This window comes from Geotrypetes seraphini, chromosome 6 (assembly GCF_902459505.1).
Source record: "Geotrypetes seraphini chromosome 6, aGeoSer1.1, whole genome shotgun sequence".
NCBI lineage: Eukaryota > Metazoa > Chordata > Amphibia > Gymnophiona > Dermophiidae > Geotrypetes > Geotrypetes seraphini.
The window spans coordinates 55,633,579-55,654,017 of record NC_047089.1 but is presented as its reverse complement, the minus strand read 5'-3'; the positions used below and the strand labels follow the sequence as shown (position 1 = coordinate 55,654,017).

The 20,439-nt window shown below is 41.9% G+C and overlaps 1 protein-coding gene across 1 annotated transcript in view; it reads right to left on the bottom strand.

Moving 5' to 3' along the window:
• Positions 1-978: 978 nt before the first annotated feature.
• Positions 979-20,439, bottom strand: part of EXOSC8 (exosome component 8) — a 55,991-nt gene continuing 36,530 nt past the window's right edge. Inside the window, exons 8-11 of the mRNA XM_033947993.1 lie at positions 12,977-13,073; positions 10,916-11,036; positions 6,297-6,403; positions 979-1,191 (exon numbers count right to left, since the gene is read on the bottom strand). Coding sequence (XP_033803884.1) covers positions 1,076-1,191; positions 6,297-6,403; positions 10,916-11,036; positions 12,977-13,073 — 441 coding nt within the window. The 3' untranslated portion in view covers positions 979-1,075. The remainder of the gene's footprint in view (positions 1,192-6,296; positions 6,404-10,915; positions 11,037-12,976; positions 13,074-20,439) is intronic.

Here is a 20,439-nt window from a genome sequence, read left to right as displayed (position 1 = left end):
GCCCAGGCTCTCAACCTCCCCCATTACAAATTAAACTTCTCCCAGTCAGGTTTAAAATACTTAAATAAGGATCCCACACTTTCATAAATGTTTTAACCTGTCTGTGTTGCTGCCAATTTGCCAATATTTAAAGAGGATTTGTGCCATATACAATCTGCTAGGTAACATCATGTTCCTGTGGGTAGTTTCTGCTTTGCTAGCCATAGCTGCACTATATATGCTTTTAAATATGGAAAGTGTTATATTGCAAACCCATCTTTTAATAAGTTTCTGAGGCTACTTCTATCAGTGGACAGACTTCTTGTAGATGTCCCCATGATGTGCTAGTCTTAGCCCAATGGTTAGTGTGGTGGGCTTGAGAATCAAGGAACTGGGTTCAATGCCTACTGCAGTTGCTTGCGTCTCTGGGCAAGTCACTTAACCCTCTATTCCTAGGTACAAAACTGTTTTGATTGCTATCACAGAGAGGTGATGTATCACATCCCCCTCCAATTTAATATTCCCTCATTAACTCTCCCTTAGGGTAAGGTTTGCGTCTCAGCCTTTTATACCTTCCCTTTCTGCCCCTGACAGCAGTCACAATTCTTACAGTATCCAACGGTTATGACAGCAGTGCAAACAGCTCCACAAGTACAGCACTATTCAGGCATCCAATCAAAAAGTAAATGGAAGAGAGGCACATCATCCAAGCCAAAGTCCTGAGCCTCATATTCCCACACACAGGACATATCAGCATGGATCAAGGTTTTATGTTTCCCACCTGCTTTTAAAGGATAAAGGTGTTCCTAACCAGTAGATCTAAAGATGGATAGGAAAATAATGAATGCTTTGACATGAGTCTCCAATAAGAAGTGTGGGCTTTCTACAAAACCAAAACATTTGTAACTAAAGTTAATGAATCATTTTGAATGGTTTATGATTTCAATTTCCATCATATAGACCTTTCAATAGCAAAAAAAGAATACAGGACTGTAGTGGGAGATTTTAATAACTATTTATTTAGTATAAAATAAAGTTTGTGATATTGCAGTGAATACAGTTTTTACAAGTTCAGTCAGCCTGATTTTGGTGCTTTTTATTTTGGCTTTATGCTTTCTATCACTTCATCCAGGAGCTTCCTCACTTCCTTGTGTCTTGTTATTGCTCGACTAATGCAGGCCTGAAGTTTTTCTGCTGACATGGCACTTCCACCTGAAGAATTAAAAAAGCACGAGTTTTCATCCTGTAGATTCAAATGCTTATACGGTGTGCTGATACCTAACTGTACTAGTCTTTAAGAATTACCGAGTTCATGGCAGCTATGGGTGGAGTATATTCAAGTAATTCATCTGTGTCCTGCTTTGCAGGATAAGGTAAGAACATGATTAATAGAAATAATCCTTTAAACAGGAGGGTATCTCTTTTACTACAACCATCTTGACTTCTTTTTAAGACAATTAGCTTGAAGATAACCGACTTCCAGCCTGGTTTCGTTGTTTGGATGCTGCTGCTGAAATCCTGCTCTTTCAGGTGCTGGGGGTCCAGGATCAGAATCAGGCTCACAAATAAGCTATTCTACCTTATGCTCAATGAAACACAAAAAGCATATACCTATCATCTACAGGACTGGATTTTGAAAACATTACTTGGGGGAAAAAAGTAGATTTTTTAAAATAACAAAACAAATAACTAATTGAGATAGTAATTTGTCAATGGAAAAAAGAACATAGTTCAAAAACAGAGCACACACTTGTCCTGTGTTTACGCATGTGCACTATTTTGCCTATGTATGGTGGTTCCACTACTGGAAAAAGTACATGCTATTTCCAGAAAACAAAACCTGGAATGGGATGTTTTCTCTGCTGGGTTCTTATGTCATCACAAATAAAAGCCCATCCCTAGAAACTAGTATTCTAGTGCAAAAAGGCATACGAGTCTTGAAGCAGTGAGTTATTCACCTCTACTCACGAGTTGTTTAGAAGGCATCATTCACATTGTTTTCGGCTTTGCCTCCTGTTATCAGTGGGCTGTATTGCAGCTTCTCAGTTTTACTTTCCACATGTAAGTTGAAAGTGTCTGTCTAATCTGTTGCAAGATCTGGGCTAAATCATCAATTTTTGGAAGAGCCAGCACAATCAATACTTAGGGATCCACTTAACACAGTAGAAGGCCATGTTTTTCTGCCACAGCCATGCAAATTGAAGCCAAGACACCAGAGTTTGGATATCTGTGCAAAGCCTGCTCCTACAGCTTGACACCATCTACAGTTGCTGGGGTTAATGGTAGCGATCAAAGCCATGGGCACGCTCTCCAGGACATGTTATTGTTTCACTGGTCTCCACAGACGGATTCTCTCCAGATGCTGCTGACCTAGATGGCAGAGGCGCATCAAAGCTGGCGTTGGTGGTTCAAGCCAGAATAATTTTTCAAAGGCTTTCCTCTCGACCTATCCTAAGTGATCCTGACAACAGATGCCAGTCATGGCTGAGTGTCATTGTAAAGGTCATCCAGTTCAGGGCAAATGGTTACCCTTCTCAGAGGAAATGGTCTACCAACAGATTGGAGCTGTGAGCAATTCATCTAGTGCTGCAGACTTTGAAGAATACCCTGGAAGGCAAAATGATCAGGGTGAATAATGTCAACAAGCAGGGAGGCCCAGTTGTCATTTTGCTAGACAGAAGTCCAGCTGCAGGCTCTATAAGCAGTACAGGTAGTGGGCATGGACAATGTGCAGTCCGACTATCTCAGCTGGCAGACCTTGGACCCAGGGTAGTGTTTTTTGTCCTGGAAGGCCTTTGACAGTATTGAGTCGCTGGAGGGCATCTGAAGGTTGATCTGATGCTTTCGGCAGCCAACAAAAAACAAACAAACAAAGGCTCTCTGTTCTTCAGCTGAATATTCGAATCCAGAAGCACCGGCATGGACACTCTAGTACAAGGGTGTCCAATGGCGGTCCTCGAGGGCCGCAGTCCAGTCAGATTTTCAGGATTTCCCCAATGAATATACATGAGGTCTATTTGCATGCACTGCTTTCATTGTATGCTAATAGATCTCATGCATATTCATTGGGGAAATCCTGAAAACCCGACTGGATTGCGGCCCTCGAGGACCGACATTGGACACCCCTGCTCTAGTACATGGGTAGGGAACTCCAGTCCTCGAGAGCCTTATTCCAGTCGGGTTTTCAGGATTTCCCCAATGAATATGCATGAGATCTATTTGCATGCACTGCTTTCAATGCATATTCACTGAGGAAAACCAGACTGGAATACGGCTCTCGAGGACCGGAGTTCCCTACCCTGTCTAGTACAACCTTAACCAGAGAAAGGGTTGTTCTACATGTTTCCTCCATGGTCCATGATAGGCTGAGTCATTTGCCGAATCTACCCACATGGGGTTGGTAATCCTAGTGGCTCCAGATTGGCTGGTTTGGCTACAGAGGGACAAGTGTCTCTAACTGCCACTTAATCTGACTCTTTTTTCACAGGGTCTAATTAACCTGAAGGATCCAGAACACTGGGCTTATGGCATGGCTCTTGAGCGCACTTAGCCTAAGCACTCAAGGGCTACTCAGAGATGGTCATAGCTACCCTCCTAAGATCTAAGACACTAGTAGTTGTCGCAGCCTATGCCAAGGAATTCTTACTTTCATGGTCTCTGGAGTTGTGAGGGGATTCAGACCTTCTGGACGGAGATGGCCTCCTTTTTACAGGGTTTGTTGCGGACCCCTGTGCCAGTATCCGTGCAGTCTATGCTGTTTGCCCATTTTTCATTCTTGTATATGTATAATTCTTATGAAAAATTATTTCTTAGTAAATGTTTTATTTTGGGGAAGAAATGTATCTTGTGTTGCTGGCTGTCTTCTGAACCACCTTCATTCTGGTGCTGGAGGAATCGTCTCCATGAACTTATGGGTTGGGAGGCCCATTTGGCTCATTCTTCTCGACGCCGGAGCAGAGACTTTGTTCGCACTTGGACTCCATATTTGAACATTTTGGCTCCTGAGAGTCGTAGTCGGGTCTTGAATAGACTCCACCTCTGAACCTGTGCTTCTATGTGTCTCTGCTGTTCCCTGCTTACGAGTTTTTTGGTGTCCGTGGGGGGATGGGGTGGGGTGGGGTGGGGGGGGGGTAGGGGCTTCTTGGTAGGGGGGTGGGGGTATGGTGGGTCCGGGGAGGACATAAGAGTCCAGTCCTCCACGGGTGTTTGATGAAAATGCATACCATGTTTGTTATTGCTGTTGTATTTACTGTTGCTTAATAAAATAGATTTGAACATGAAAAATGTTTCAGCGCTAGTGTGCTAAGCTGAAGGTGGAGCTCCATGTCAGTAATCCTGGTGTTTCTTCAAGATGAACTCAAGAAGTGCCTGGAGGTTGGTTCCCTCAAAATGCAGGTGGCAGGCCTCTCAAGCTTTGGGGCTTGAGTTGAGAAACTTTTTTTAACCTCTCATCCTGCAAAAGCCAGATTTTTTGAAGAGAGAGTTGCAGCTGCATTCCTCTGTGCAATATCCATTTCCATCGTAGAATCTTAACAGTGTTTTGCATGCCCCCAGTAAGGCCCCGTACAATTCCTTACAAGAGGCGTTGCTAATGGATCTTACCATTAAGACGGTTTTACTTGTAGCTGTCACCTCAGTGAGAAGGGTCTCAAGAACTCCAGGCTCTGTTGTGCAGAGAGCCTTTCCTCATATTTACGGTGGGTGGGGTCTCGCTGTGTATGGTACCTTCCTTTCTGCCAAAGGTGGTTTGGGTCTTCCACATAAATCAGGAAGTCTGGCTACTATGGATTCGACAAGAAAAGAAAGGATAAAAGTTTGGTGTTGCTGGACATTAGGAGAGTTCTCTGTTGGCTTGAGGTAATGAATGATTTTCATCTCTCAAATCATCTCTTTGTACTAATGAGTCCTAGATGCCTGGGGAAGGGGGCTTGTAAGACTCCCATTTCAAGATGGATTTACATGACTAGTTCTTTAGAATATATCTGGTGTGGTAAGCAACCACCAATTTCTTTTGAGGATGCGCACTATGAGGAGTATGGCTTCTTCATGGGTGGAGTCCTGGGCAGTTTTACCCAAGGAGATTTGTAGGGCAGCTATGTGGTCCACCCTCCATACTTTCATGAAACTTTACAGGGTGGATGAAGTGGCATAACTGGACAGCACTTCTGGATCCACAGCAAGCTTAGTGGACTGCTTTGGTTCAAGACTCATATGCCTTTTGCACTAGAAGATAAGATAAGATTAGGTTCTTACCTTGATAATCTTTTTTCCTAGTAGAAAGGTAAACGAGTCTTGAAAGCCCGCCCTATCAGATTTCAATTAACATGCTTGCTGTCTCAGTGTGAGAATGTGAGAACTACATAAGTGTGCCAGTTGCACTCAGGTAGGTGGCTTGTTCAGGTCCACCTTGTTTGATGTTGTTGTTGTTATTGGGTTCTTTAATTGTATTTGTTCAAGAGTTGAACAGATTTGGCTTTGCTGGGGAATTCCCCATACCCCTACTTTTTTCTTTTTCCTCTTATAGTACTTTGGTATGAACTGAGGAGCTGCAGCATAGCCTACTGCTACAGAAGGCAGAGATGAAAAGAATGTGAATGATGTCTTCTATACAACTTACGAGTAGAGGTAAATAACCCACTGGTTAAAGACTCGTATGCATTTCTACCAGAGGCTCTACATCTCAGCTCTCCCCTAAGCACACCTAGCTAGTCAGGTTTTCAGGATTACCACAATGCAAACATACAAGATAAACCTGCATAGGTTAGAGCAGTGGTTCCCAACCCTGTCCTGGAGGAACACCAGGCCAATTGGGTTTTCAGGCTAGCCCTAATGAATATGCATGAAGCAAATTTGCATGCCTATCACTTCCATCATATGCAAATCTCTCTCATGCATATTCATTAGGGCTAGCCTGAAAACCCGATTGGCCTGGTGTTCCTCCAGGACAGGGTTGGGAATCACTAGGTTAGAGAACCTGCATATGCAAATCTCTCATATACATATTCACTGTGGTAATCCTGAAAGCTTCCAGTAGAATCAGATTGAGAAGTACTGCTATACAAGGATATGCTACCTGTTCTTTAAAGTAAAGCAGGAGAGCAGAATTATCCTCAAACAATAAAAAGGATAGTGACAATACTCAAACTAACCACAGCAGCTGTGCATAAAACCAGGTTGTTTTTAATAGAATGCCACTTGCAAATACATAAAGCAACAGCTTAGAGATTCAGGCTACCTCTTTACATCTTAGACAGGGAGACTTAACTAGCTGACAGTATATAAGAAATCATGGATTGTGCTATCTCACCACAAAATACCTGGTTTCCGTAGAACACAGAGTCTGTCATCTTCATCCATTACAATGGTTATTGTTCCAGTTGCCAGTGTCTCCTCTTCTGTAGTGGGGTCCACAATCAATAATGTACTATCGATACACACAAACAGAAGTTAAGCAAAATGATCTCCCCATCACACAAACTGTTACATCAGTTCAGAACGGTGACTTCTGACTTACCAACTAAAAATACAATATTTATTTGGAAATGAAACAGTGCTATATGTTCTGAGATCTATGTATAAAACTGTTCTCATCAAAACATTATCAGGAATTTGATTAATACTAGTGCAAACAAAATATGATTTTAAAAAAGTATCTTCCTTAGCATCCAGCTAGACCAGTCTCCACTAGTGGATTATATCTCCCTCTCAGCAGATGAAGATAGAGAAAAACAGATATGCCACTGAAATCTAACAGCAGATGCAGCTTAGAGCTAGTCATTATTTCTATACCTCTAGCAAATGGTATAGGTTGGACTGATGTAGTTGTTTTTTAGCCATGCACCCAAGCTAGCATCTTGCCGCTAGAGTTCCTCCACTGGCATTTTCTTCTCCTATGATCAGTCTGTGGGCTGCTACCTGGTTGAGTTGGGAGTCTTTTTACACACCTAGGCTTGAGGCCCTTGCCTGTGAGTAGGTGCCTTACACATCTGGACAAGGTTCTGTAAGACCCCTACCAGCACAGGCTGAGTCCTTGCCCCTAGGCCTGTTTATAAAAATAAAGTTATGCTTCTGTCAGGATAGGCTGCCTGTAGCAGCTGAATTTTTTTTTTTTTAAAGGAGAGCAATAGATCATTTAGAGAGCATGTCAGCAGTAGGACCAGTTTGGTTGCAGCTTCAGGCATCTGTTGGATGAACCACCTCCTTGGTCTAAGTGAGGACTAGCAGCATGTCTGTGCAGCACTGCAGGTCTTATGTTAACTGTGGTTAAATTGACTTGCTCCAATTGTTGGTCAGACTGATCAGAGGATTCATTGGACTGCTCCTAGGGGCAGTCAGCATGATTTACAAAATTAAGCTATATTAGCAAAGTTATAATTATTGGAAGATAGTTAAATCATGGACAAGAGGCTAAAAATTTTAATTGTTGCATGTTCAACCCATTTTATGAGGCGTTTTACAGCTTAGTAAATCTTTCTCTCTTTTATGGATTTTTATGCTTTTGTTAGCGTTAACAGGAAGGTGGGGGGGGTTTTAACTAAATTTTTGGCCAAGAAATTAAACTTTTCAGCCATCATTAATGTTGTGTTCTTTTACACAAAAGTTGTCAGTTACCCTAAAGCAGGGGTGTCCAACCTGTGGCCCGAGGGCCGCATGCGGCCCAGTGAAGTATTTTGTGCGGCCCCGGTCGAGGGCGATGCAGTGTTTTCCTCTGCTGCCCCTGGGTGTTTACTGTCTTGCTGGCTCCCTCCTCTGTCTTGCTGTAGCGTTTGTGCAGCCCCAGAAACATTTTTTTTCGACCAATGAGGGAAGCCAAAAGGTTGGACACCCCTGCCCTAAAGCTTCACTAGAACTGACATGATCCATGCTAATTGCTTTTACCAAATCTTCTAGCAACGAGTTCCAGAGTTTAATTATGCGTTGAGTGTTAAGACTTGGAAGCAAACTAGTAGTGCGTAATATACAATTTTAGAAAGGGCCATTGTTATTAACTGCAGGAAATCATATTTTGAAGAGACAACTGATTTCTTGCTACTCAGATTTTTCATAGTCAGGCAAAGTATACTTTTCTCACCTGTTTGTTTTATGCATGACCCCAAGTTTTACTAAATAAAATTACCTATTATGTAAATATTGTTGTTTAATATTATAAATTTTCATTTGAAATAGCACAAAAAACAATATCCTTTGTCCTGTCTTAATAAGAATTGCTGCATAGTGGTCTAAGTTAAAAAAAAAAAAATTACAGGGTTTTGGAAGCAACATAACTTTTCTTTCCAGGTGCTCCCCCCTTGGGCAGGGGTAAACTAGCAATTCCTTTACAAAGAAGCTCATCTCACATTTATATCATTATGAACCCAATTTAATAAAACTTCTCTTTCGTGCTATCTGTTTAGGATGGAACAGCCCCTCTGCTTATTTCATGAAGCTGGTCAGTGAGAGATTTTGTACATAAGTAATGAGGTTTTCAGGGCTAGTTGAAAGGAACAGATATTTGTATTTCCAACTCCAGAGCAATTTGTTGAACTCTATTCTGTAGTGACATATGGGATGGGTGACCTAAAACATTTTCCTGTGTTACACATCTGCAGGATTTTCTTCACTGTGTTCCAGCTATAGCAGCTAGCAATTGTCCAAGCACTTCCAGTTGCTCACATTTGTTAATTGTGCATGGCCTTTGATGTTTCCTTTAGTGGCTAAACCCTAAGCAACTGTTTCTCAATCTAACATTTCCAAACCCGTATGAGGCAAATCTTTTCCAATGGCTAACCATAGCTGTCAGTATACAGGAGAGTTTGGGTGGGCAAAAGTAGTATTTGCCTGCTACTTCCTCTGCCATCAGGCTAGGTGAGAGACAGTGCTCTACCTAGTTCTGACTGCAGAGGAAAGCTGGCTGTGTTAGACAAAATAAGGAGATTATGGAATAGAAATGAGAGATAGATGAATAGCTAAGGAGGGTAAAGAAACAATGACAACGGGGAGGGAAGAAAGGTGATGCTATATTACAGCGACGTGAACCTTGTGGCCAGTGTAGTGTGACAAAATAAAGGTTGGGAGCCAGTGGTCCAGGGGCAATAAATCTATGTAGTGTTTACTTCAATAAACAAGAGTCCAACAGGACAAAAAAACCCACGGGTTCAAAATCGTACAAAAAAACAATGGGAATGGACAATGAATATGTCACTGATGTAGAAAGGTCTTGTTTATTTCAATAAAGGACATACACAAACTGTGGTGACGAAACACTTGCATCAGGGGTCACTAAATCTCTAGTGTAATCCACAGGTCACAAGTTTTTGAACTGCTTCAACAGCTTTCCTGCGCTTGGCCCTTTTTTTGTGTGTTTGATTGATTCAGCCTTGTATTAACAAAGGGCTTGTGACCCGTGGATTACAACACTACAGAGTTAGTGACCCCTGAAGCATAATAATAATAATTTATTTTCTTGTATACCGCCCAATCAGTAGTTCTGGGCGGTTCACAACAGGAAAATACTGAGACATTTCAGCACATGGTACAATTTCATAGAACACACTATCTACATACAATCTAAAATTATATAATAAAAGTAATACAATTGTTAAAAACATTCATGTACAATATTAAAAATTATTAAAAAATTAAAACATACTATGACAATAAGAATAGAAACAAAAGACCTCATTTAAATATATAAAAATTAATATTCTTATTTATCAAATAAATAGGTCTTTAATAATTTCCTAAATGTGAAGTAAGAATTAGATTGAACAATCGTCACTGAAACACAGTGCTGTGTCGGTTCCACAGTTTGTGTGTCCTTTATTGAAATAAACAAGACCTTTCTACATCAGTGACCCTCAGTGGAGTGTTCATTGTCCGTTCCCATTGTTTTTTGTGTGATTCCTTTTAACAAAATTGGCCTCATCTGAAAATATAACTAGTCTGGCACATAATTAAATCAAAACATAGCACCCTATTTAGTATTTAACGTTAACACCTGCAAACACACACACACATATATATATATATACACACCACCAAGTTTAAATATGTCTAGTGGCATAAGCTGTCTGCGATATAGCCTCTAGTAAGAGTGAGCACTGGAAATTGCCCAGGCATCAGGTCACCAAAATTCCTCATCAAAGCTGCTTCTACTAGCCCTACCATGTGCTTCCTTCCTAAGTGGCACCATGGGAACCATGAAGACAGTCTTGCATAGCTATCTTCTTGATTCTGTTCATGTGGTATGAGGAGGAGGTTGATTTGCTATAATTTGGTAGTCCTGAAACCTTAATTGACCCCTGGCACTTAAGGATCAAAGTTCTGCCTGTCTTGCTCCTAAAAAATTCCTGCTAGTATGTATTTTTGCAGCCTTTGTACAAGTAATCAAGTGGTTCAATACTTTCTCACTTTGCATGTGTTCATTCCTAAAGTGTACATAAAACTCTCCTCAGCTGTTTCCATCATGTGAAAATACAGATCTGTTCTTTTAAGTACCATACAGTAAATAGCGCTAGCTGCATAAGTGCTTTTTGTAGTTTAAATTTGCAGAAGATATATATATATATATATATATATATATACTTACAGTTTGAAATTATGGAAATGCAAATAAGACAGAAGAAGATACCATTCATAAAGAGATAAGAATAGATCTGTATTTTGAGGAGTGCAGAGGTAGTTAGTAGGCTTGAGCTAGTAGGTTGTGATGAGATATAACTTTGGCTATTTATTCATAAACAAACCAATGCTACTGTGTTCAGAAAGGGACACAGTTTGGGACAGACTAAGGGAAGGCCAAAATATCATACATTCAGTAATAAGATTCAGCCACTAAACATACATTTATTCATTTGATATAATGTCTTTCATAAAATTTCTATTAACTGAATATATATGTGGCTAAGACCCTACTGAAAACACCTAAGAAATTTACATTCTTATTAATGCAACTTACTCATCGAATATAGCAAATGATGTAGCAACTGGATTCTTTCTAATTTTCAACGGCCTCTTCTCTTTCACACAGACTTCTGCTAAACCAGTTTCTTCATTTATCTTGACCGATGGCAATCGTACTGGACACAAAATAAGAGCAAGTTTACTATGTGAATGAAGGGACCTTCCTGCATTGCAAAACCTAGTACTACCAAACTTAAGAAATATCCACACAGGGGGTTCTACAACTCTACTCCTCATCCTAGGATCATGTACAGTGCACCCACTTGTAGGGAAGAACAGCCAGCTATAACTGTAAGTAACAAAATTCCTGAAAAGCCTAAAGCTCTGAGGTCTCTATCTAGCAGATTTTTTTCTACAACAGTTTGAGTAGCATGCACGTTGCTTACACTGTCTGAGGACATTTTGTTGTTAAATAGGATAAGAGCCAACTGCAAACCCACAATTCAGATACTTCACTAGTAGACACCTGTTGAACTTTGACAAAAGATCATTTTGATGGGTCTTACAAACAGGCTGACCCTCAATTTTGACAATTGGCGGCTTTTTGGATCTAGCATACCAAGATATCAATATTTACCTATAAAAAAGTAAACTAAGCTAAAACTCAATTAATTTTGCAAATTTTTGTATGTAATTGAACAGGTTAATCCCATTGGCCACATGTACAACTAGGCCAAATACTTTAGTGGGTTAGCCCAGTGTTCTTCAACCGCCGGTCCGCAAAAGTTTCTTGCTGGTCCGTGAAGGATTCAGGTCCCCTCCACAAACTGCACACTAGACAGGAAGAGAGGCTCCAGTGCTGGTATCAGCTGACTTGCAACTTCCTGTTGCTGTCGCGTATTCCGGGACTCCTACCTTCACTGCATATGCCTGGCCTCCCCTGACGTCAGCGCTGACATTGGGAGGATTTCTGTTCGGCTATGTGCTGCGGCAGGGCAGATAGGGAAAAGAAGACGAGCCTCGCGGCTCAAGCTCCATTTTGCTTACAGATGAGGGCTGGGAGGCGGAACACAAAAGGGGGGGAGGGAGTGCGTTTTTGGCACAAGGCATGAACTTGGGAAAGAGGATGGAGGAAAAGAGATGCTGAGGTGGGGGAGGGAGTGCGTTTTTGGAAACAAGGCATGAACTTGCGAAAGAGATGCTGAGGTGGGGGAGGGAGTGCATTTTTGGACACAAGGCATGAACTTGGGAAAGAGGAAGGGAGGGAAAGAGATGTTGAGGTGGGGGAGGGAATGCGTTTTTGGACACAGAAGGCATGAACTTGGGAGAGAGGAAGGGAGGGAAAGAGATGCTGAGGTGGGGAAGGCAATGCGTTTTTGGACACAGAAGGCATTGGAGAGAGGAATGGAGGGAAAGAGATGCTGAGGTGGGGGAGGGAATGTGTTTTTGGACACAGAAGGCATGAACTTGGGAGGGAGGAAGGGAGGGAAAGAGATGGTTGTGTACACAGGAATGGAAGAAAAGAAAATTTCTGGTAATAGGGAGGGAGTGAGGTACAGATGAGAGGGAGAAATATTATGGTGGAAAGGGAACAGTGGGACAGACTGAAATGGATGCAAGAGTATGTAGGACATAGTGGTGAAGGGAATGGAGGGAGAGATGTGGCATGGTGCTAGAGAGGGGTGATAGAAGGAGAAAGGTTGGGCATGGGGCTGGTGGGCAGGCATGAAAGATGAGAAAGGGATAAATGCTGGACCTTGGTAGGAGGAACCAATGGACAACAACAGAAGAATTTACAGAAGATGAGAAAGCAGAAAAAAGAAACTGGGACCAACTTTATGGAAAAATAAGTCTCCAGACAACAAAGGTAAAAAACGAAATTTATTGACTAAAATATGTTAGCTTTGGGAAATGTATATAGCACACAAAGGGTTGTTTTTTTTAATGTGCAGAACTAACCCACTTGGAGACATTGCCCCCATTATTATTGTTTACACGCAACAGTGTGGGGAACTCTTCCCATCAGCACTGAGTACAGTAAGCCCAGAGTAGCTTGAATCAATGTAATAGTGGGAAACAAAATAAAACTTGTTTTTAAACTTAGCTGTTAACATACCATTCTTTAAGGCCCCCAGCAAGGCATATGTACAGGCATCCAGAATGTTCCCATCATAATCAAGACATATGATATCACAGAACAGAACCCAGGCAAGCTAACAAAGGAAGGAAACAAAAGTAAGACCTCCAGCTCCGATTTCACCTCTCTTCCACATCACTTGCACTGTTGACCCTAAAGCTTCACATGATAGAAACTTCCACAGAACCCTATGACGATTAGTTGGAATTAGCCAAGTTTCTGCAAAGCCCTTGCTAAGGAACAAATTATTTTCACATTTACCTATCTAAAGAAGGCAAGTCTGCAACACTTGTACATTAAAAATTAAGCTACTAGGGTCTGCAGACACTTAAAAAGATTTCTTCTTATATACAGATGGTACCTAATCTGATTTACTACTACCAAGGGCTTCATTTCTGGGGGAATGGATTGGAACACAGTTCCGCCACTTCTTTTCATATTCCAGAGCAACACAGATGTTGTACTGGAGCCCCTACCTTCCAAGCAGCCTATAGGAAAGAAGGAGAGGGGTGAGCCTGGAGCAGAGCAGTGAACAGTCTCTTCTCCCTAGCCCAGCTCCTTTTTTTCTGTTGCTACTGTCCATGGAACACCTATGGCTACATTGTTCCACAAATTAAACCCTCCTATTATCTCAATGTGGGTAAGCTCTCCTCCTCCAGAACCTCACTCAAATATAAGAGAAAATGTGGAACCAAACTAATTCTGTTTTGCTTTTTGATATTTTATTCTCTAGAAACTGTTAAACACATCTGAGCAGTAGCTGCCATTTTCAAGGCATGGGAATTGATGTTCAGTCTGATAGATTAAGATGCAGAAACCCAAAGGTAGACCCCTTGATACAATTATTCCCTGACCCGTAAGGGACAAGTAGGAACTTTAAGCTGGTGCTGACTTGAATCCTTCTAAGAACAGCTGACAGCTTTCTTATGTATCTAAAGTGGATGGAAGTATTTCCCTTCAAAATTACACATATTGGCTAGATACTATTACTGCATTGATAAAGGCCTTACATGATTCCATATCAAACAGTCAAAATTGGAAAGCAAAATTCAGAATCTCAAGACACAGTTACTTACCATAACAGGTGTTATCCAGGGACAGCAGGCAGATATTCTCACATGTGGGCGACATCATCCACAGAGCATGGTACGGACAGTGAAAAGTGCACCGTCACTTTAAGCTTTGTAAGGCTTTGAGACTGCCCACGCGCAAGTGCCTTCCCGCCTGACGTCAGCTCGCGGTTCTTCAGTTCTGTAAGCAAGCTAAGAAGCCAACCAGGGGACGTGGGAGCGGACTGCTGGGCATGATGGACCACTGGTCTTACCCAGCAGCGGCAATTCTTATGTTCTTATGAAGTCGTGTGAAGAAGGTGACATGAACTGTGGATGCCATGAGACCTATCATTTGTCTTACTGAGATGATTTGCAGAGTGAAAGTTAAAGTTTTGTCTTTGTTGAGGTAGAAAAGCTCGTAGAAGAGTGGTGTCGAGTAGGGCTCCAACACTTGAGAGGGTTGAAGACGAAACTTGGGAAAGTTGACTTCGAACCCTAGAAGTTGGAGGACAGCTATTGTCACTTGTGCTGTCAAGTGCACTGTGCTGCTTGAGGAGATATAGCTTTTATCAGCCAATCGTCCAGATATAGAAACACTTAGAAACATAGAAACATGATGGCAGATAAAGGCCAAATGGCCCATCTAGTCTGCCCATCCACAGTAACCATTATCTCTTTCTCTCTGAGATCCCATGTGCCTATCCCAGGCCCTTTTGAATTCAGACACAGTCTCTGCCTCCACCACCTCTTCTGGGAGACTGTTCCATGCATCTATCGTCCTTTCTGTAAAAAAAGTATTTCCTTAGATTACTCTGGAGCCTATTACCTCTTAACTTCATCCTATGCCCTTTCATTGCAGTTTCCTTTCAGATTAAAGAGACTCAACTCATGCGCATTTACAATACGTAGGTATTTAAACGTCTCTATCACATCTCCCCTCTCCTGCTTTTCCTCCAAAGTATACAGATTGAGATCTTTAAGTCTGTCCCCACACGCCTTATGATGAAGACCACATACCATTTTAGTAGCTTTCCTCTGGACCGACTCCATCTTTTTATATCTTTTTGAAGGTGCGGTCTCACCAAAGTCTTATACAGGGGCATCAATACCTCCTTTGTCCTACTAGCCATACCTCTCCCTGTGCAACCTAGCATCCTTCTAGCTTTCGCTGTCACTTTTCAACCTATTTGGTCACCTTAAGATCATCACATACAATCACACCCAAGTCTCACTCTTCTGTCGTGGACATAAGCTCTTCACTCCCTAATCTGTACCATTCCCTCAGGTTTTTGCAGCCCAAATGCATGACCTTGCATTTCTTAGCATTAAATTTTATCTGCCAGATTTCAGACCATTCTTCAAGCTTCGCCACGTCTTTCTTCATGTTATTCACACCATCCGGCGTGTCTACTCTATTGTAGATTTTCGTATCATCCACCAAAGAGGCAAATCTTACCCGACAACCCTTCAGCAATATCGTTTATAAAAATGTTAAAAAGAACAGGCCCAAGAACAGAACCTTGAGGCACACCACTGGTAACATCCCTTTCCTCAGAGTGATCTCCATTGATCACTACTCTCTGTTGCCTTCCACTGAACCAGTTCTTGACCCAGCCCGTCACTTTGGGATGCATCCCAAGAGCACTCAGTTTATTTCTTAGACGTCTGTGTGGAACACTGTCAAAGGCTTTGTTAAAATCTAAATGTACCACATCTAGCGCACATCCTCTCTCCAATTCTCTGGTCAGTCAGTCAAAGAAATTGATCAGATTTGTCTGACAAGACCTACCTCTAGTGAATCCACGTTGCCTCTGAGCCTGTAAGCCACTCCAGAAACTTGACCATTCTCTATTTTAAAAGTGTTTCCAATAATTTGCTTACCACAGAAGTCAGACTTACCAGCCTGTAATTCCCTACTTCTTCCTTACTTCCACTTTTGTGGAGGGACCACATCCACCCTTTGCCAATCCTCTGGTACCACTCCTGACTCTAGACACTCGTTGAAAAGATCAGTCAGTGGAGCTACCAGAACTTCCCCAAGTTTCTTCAGCACCCTAGGATGTACACCATCTGGCCCCATTGCTTTGTCTACCTTTATTTTAGCTAGCTTCTCACGAACAAAACTCTCTGAAAATCAATCAGGATCTATTACTCTTCCATCCCTATTCACGTTTGTCTTCTGCATTCCTGCTCCGGGCGCTTCAGCTGTGAACACAAAACAGAAATATCTGTTAAGCAATTCAGCCTTTTCTTTATCAGCTTCTACATATTCCTCCCCTTCACTTTCGAGTCTCACAATGCCACTTTTGCACTTCTTCCTATCACTAATATATTTAAAAAATGTCTTGTCTCCCTGTTTTACCATGTCAGATATTTTTTCTTCCATTTGCATCTTTGCTTTCCTGACTACAAGACCAACTTCTCTCAACTTTTCCAGATATTATTGCCTGTCTTCTTCTTTCTGCGATCTTTTGTAGTTTATGAAAGCTAACCTCTTATTCCTTACCTTCTCAGAACCAAAGTGGTCTTCTTTTCCTCTTACTTTTACTTACTTGCCCTGCTTTCAGTTTTGCCCACCGCATTTCCACTCCTTCCAGATGTTCATATCCAGACAATAATTCCTTGACGGAAACCCCCATCCGAACAAAGTTAGTTTTTTTAAAGTCTAGAACCTTTGCTTTTGAATGAGCCCTCTCTATACCCATCTTAATATTAAACTGTACCATGCAGTCATCACTGGATGCCAGATGATCACCCACTGTAACATCAGAAACACTTTCCCCGTTTGTAAGCACTAAGTCCAGTATGACCCCCATCCCATGTGGGTTCCATTATCAACTGCTGGAACAGTTCTTGTAGAGAATCCAGAATCTCCCTATTGTTAAAATGCTGAATCTCCCTACTGTTAAAATTACCTATTAGCAAGACTTCCCCTTTTTTAGATATATTCTGAATGTCTACTATTAAATCTCTATCTACTTCTTCCGTCTGTGAAGGAGGCCTGTATATCACACCAATGTAAATATATTCACTATTCCCTCTTTCCAAATTGATCCACAGTGCTTCTTCCTTGCCCTGCAGATCCTGCAATTGTGTGGCTTTAATATGTTCTTTAACATATAACGCTACTCCTCCTCCTTTTCTTCCTACCCTGTCTTTCCTGAACAGATTATAGCCTGGTATAACTACATACCAGTCATGGTTCTCTGTGAACCAAGTCTCTGTGATCGCCACTATATCCAACTCCTCTTCTTCCATCACAGCTTCTAGATCCAGAATCTTGTTTCCCATACTTCGAGCATTAGTATATATTTCTTTCCAGACATTGCCCCCTTTTCCCATCCGTGTAGAGGTATTAAGTGATTTACTTACCTGAGGGCTTATACTCACCCGGGAGCTTTGATCACTCTGCCCCATCACTTCTAGTTTAAAGCACTCTTTAGTAAATTAGCCAGCCTGCTGGCAAAGACACTTCTTCCCTTCTTTGATAGATGCACACTTGAAACCCGTAGGTACGCAGGGTTGCTACCACCACTGTATGATGTTGAGGACCCAAGTGGCTGTGGTGATGAGAGCCCAGCACTGATGATACAACAGAAGTCAGCCTCCGATGGGTTGGGGAGGTGGTTGAGATGGGAGTATTTTGACTATGCTTTCTAAAAGCACGTCAAAAAGACAGCTGATTTCAGAGGCTTCTGAGGTTTCTGCCTCTTCTGTGATGGAGGTTTGGAAGAGGAGGATGTTGTTGGATAATGCCTCTTATACGAAAAAGAAGTAGATCTTTGAGAAGGTTTAGATGATTGAGCCTTATGCTTCAGAGCCAGTTAAAGTGGTCCAACTCTGTTCATGCCGGGTAAGTATGAGTTATTCCTCCAAAGATAGCAACACCTTCAACTATCTTGGTATGCCCTCATGCATAAATATTTTTATACCGTTCTAAAGGATCCTCAGCGGCACCACTTAGGGCTCAATTCAATCTCATTGCCCTAAGCTTTACGTGTCAAATCTTCATCGGGTCCTAACTTAACTTAAATATATCATTTTTATATGTCATTTTTACTTATGTTTAGATTTGATCTATTTTTCAAAAAGCAACACTTAGCTTAGTAACTTGTGGTCTCTGGCCCAGGGATTGTCATACCGACATGTTTCGCTATTAGCTTTATCAAGGAACTTCCCCAGATATTCAATCGCCAGCAACCCGACCACTCTACCTAAAGAGATCCCTGGGCCAGAGACCACAAGTTACTAAGCTAAGTGTTGCTTTTTGAAAAATAGATCAAATCTAAACATAAGTAAAAATGACATATAAAAATGATATATTTAAGTTAAGTTAGGACCCGATGAAGATTTGACACGTAAAGCTTAGGGCAATGAGATTGAATTGAGCCCTAAGTGGTGCCGCTGAGGATCCTTTAGAACGGTATAAAAATATTTATGCATGAGGGCATACCAAGATAGTTGAAGGTGTTGCTATCTTTGGAGGAATAAGTCATTGATTTGAATCCCTTGTGAAAAGTGACTGTTGTGCTATTGTAAAGAAGGGTAAGTATGAGTGGCATCCTCAACCATGTCTCCGAAGAGTTCTTCACCAAGGCAAGGGATGTTTGCCAAACGATCTTGAACATTTATGTCAATATCCGATACTCTCAGCCATTCAAGACATCTCATAGCAATAGACATTGCCAATGCTCTGGATGTTACATCAAATTCCAATCTTGCCATAAACTTTCGCATTTGAAGTAGAGCATGAGTAGTCTCCTGAAACTCTGGCAGGTGGTCAGATAGAATATATTGCTCAAAAATCAGCCAACTTCTTTAAGAATTGTTTGAGATAAAATGGCATATAGAAGTTGTAATTGAGAACTCTGTTGGCTAACAGTGTTCTGGTAAAAACAGCGTCCAAATTTATCCATAGTACAGCCCTCATGTCCTGGTGGTGCAGTGGCATAGACTCTGGAGTGGGAGGATTTCTTAAGAATGGATTCAACCAGCAAAAACTGATGTGACAATTATGGTTTATCAAATCCAGGACAAGATTGTATTTGGTAAAGAGAGTCAATCTTTCTAAGAGCTACAGTAATAGAGAGAGGTATTCTCCCAGTTCTTAAAGAGTGTCCTTAAGCAGATTGTGAGAGGTAACTTAAGAAGCTCTTTAGGAGATTCATCAAAATCTAAAGCCTCAAGGAGCTCTGCTCTGGGCTCAGTGTCTGACTCCAATTTGACAGGCGCAGAGCTTTTCTCATCTACCTGATATATATGATACATGAAAGTCTGGAGGAGATGGATCTGAAGGAATGCCATATGATTCTGGAGCAGATAATGTAGGTTCGTTGTCAGTATCAGTATTGTGTTGAAATAGGCCAGTATCAACATCTAGGACCACAGAAAATTCTCTGTAGGATGGAGAGGAAGGCTGTTTTCTGGATTGAGGAGTTCAATGACTATGAGAATGTCGAGAACTCCTCCTTTGATAAGGTTGCTACCGATCTGACGACGATGAAGAACGTCGAGAATGAGTAGATCTCGAGCAACTTCAAGAGGAAGGAGAGCTGGTACTTGGATCTAGAAGAGTAGGCATCGGTACTGCGGGATGTCGACATCCGTCAATGCAGATCTAGAACCAGTGAGCCAGTACTGTGTGGCCTTGATGTGCTAAACTCAGGTTGGGCCGGTACTGAGGGAGTCGATGTAAGCACTGATGCTGTATGCAACTTAAATAGGTCACTGAGCTCCCTCTGGAAGAACTCCTTCAGTTGTTCTCGAAGAGTTGCACCACTACCCTTGGCTCAACAGCTGGTACCATTAGTGCTGCAGAGTGTCGGAGGGTGGGTGACCTCGATGAGGATGCATGTCTTGGAGGAGACGCAGCCTGCACAGAAGATCGATGGTGTACATGCTTGGCCTGCATCAAGGGACTTGATGCTGTAGAGGCCTACGACGCTTATTAGGAAAAGGATGGCTTCTTAGCCGGTTTACCCAATGAGGATATGCTGGATATGAGGAGCCTTTAAAGAGCGCTTTTGTAATGTAGAACGAGCCCAAGTGTCTAAACGATGCTCAGGCCCTAAACACTGTATACCCCAGCTGTGCAGGTAAGTGATGGAAAAAGGGCGCTGACACTGACAGCACTTCTTAAACCCACTCAAAGATTAAGGCCCCCTTTTATTAAACCACAATAGTGTTTTTAGCGCAGGGAGCTGCGCTGAATGCCTTACGCTGCTCATAGGAACTCTAGGACCGTCTGGAGCAGTGCGGGACATTCAGCATAGCTCCCTGCGCTAAATATCATTATCACAGTTTAATAAAAGGGGGCCTTAGACATGGACAGAAAAATCCCAGAGGCAAAATTAAAAAACTCAATGGCTGACACTGAGGACGTAAAACTTA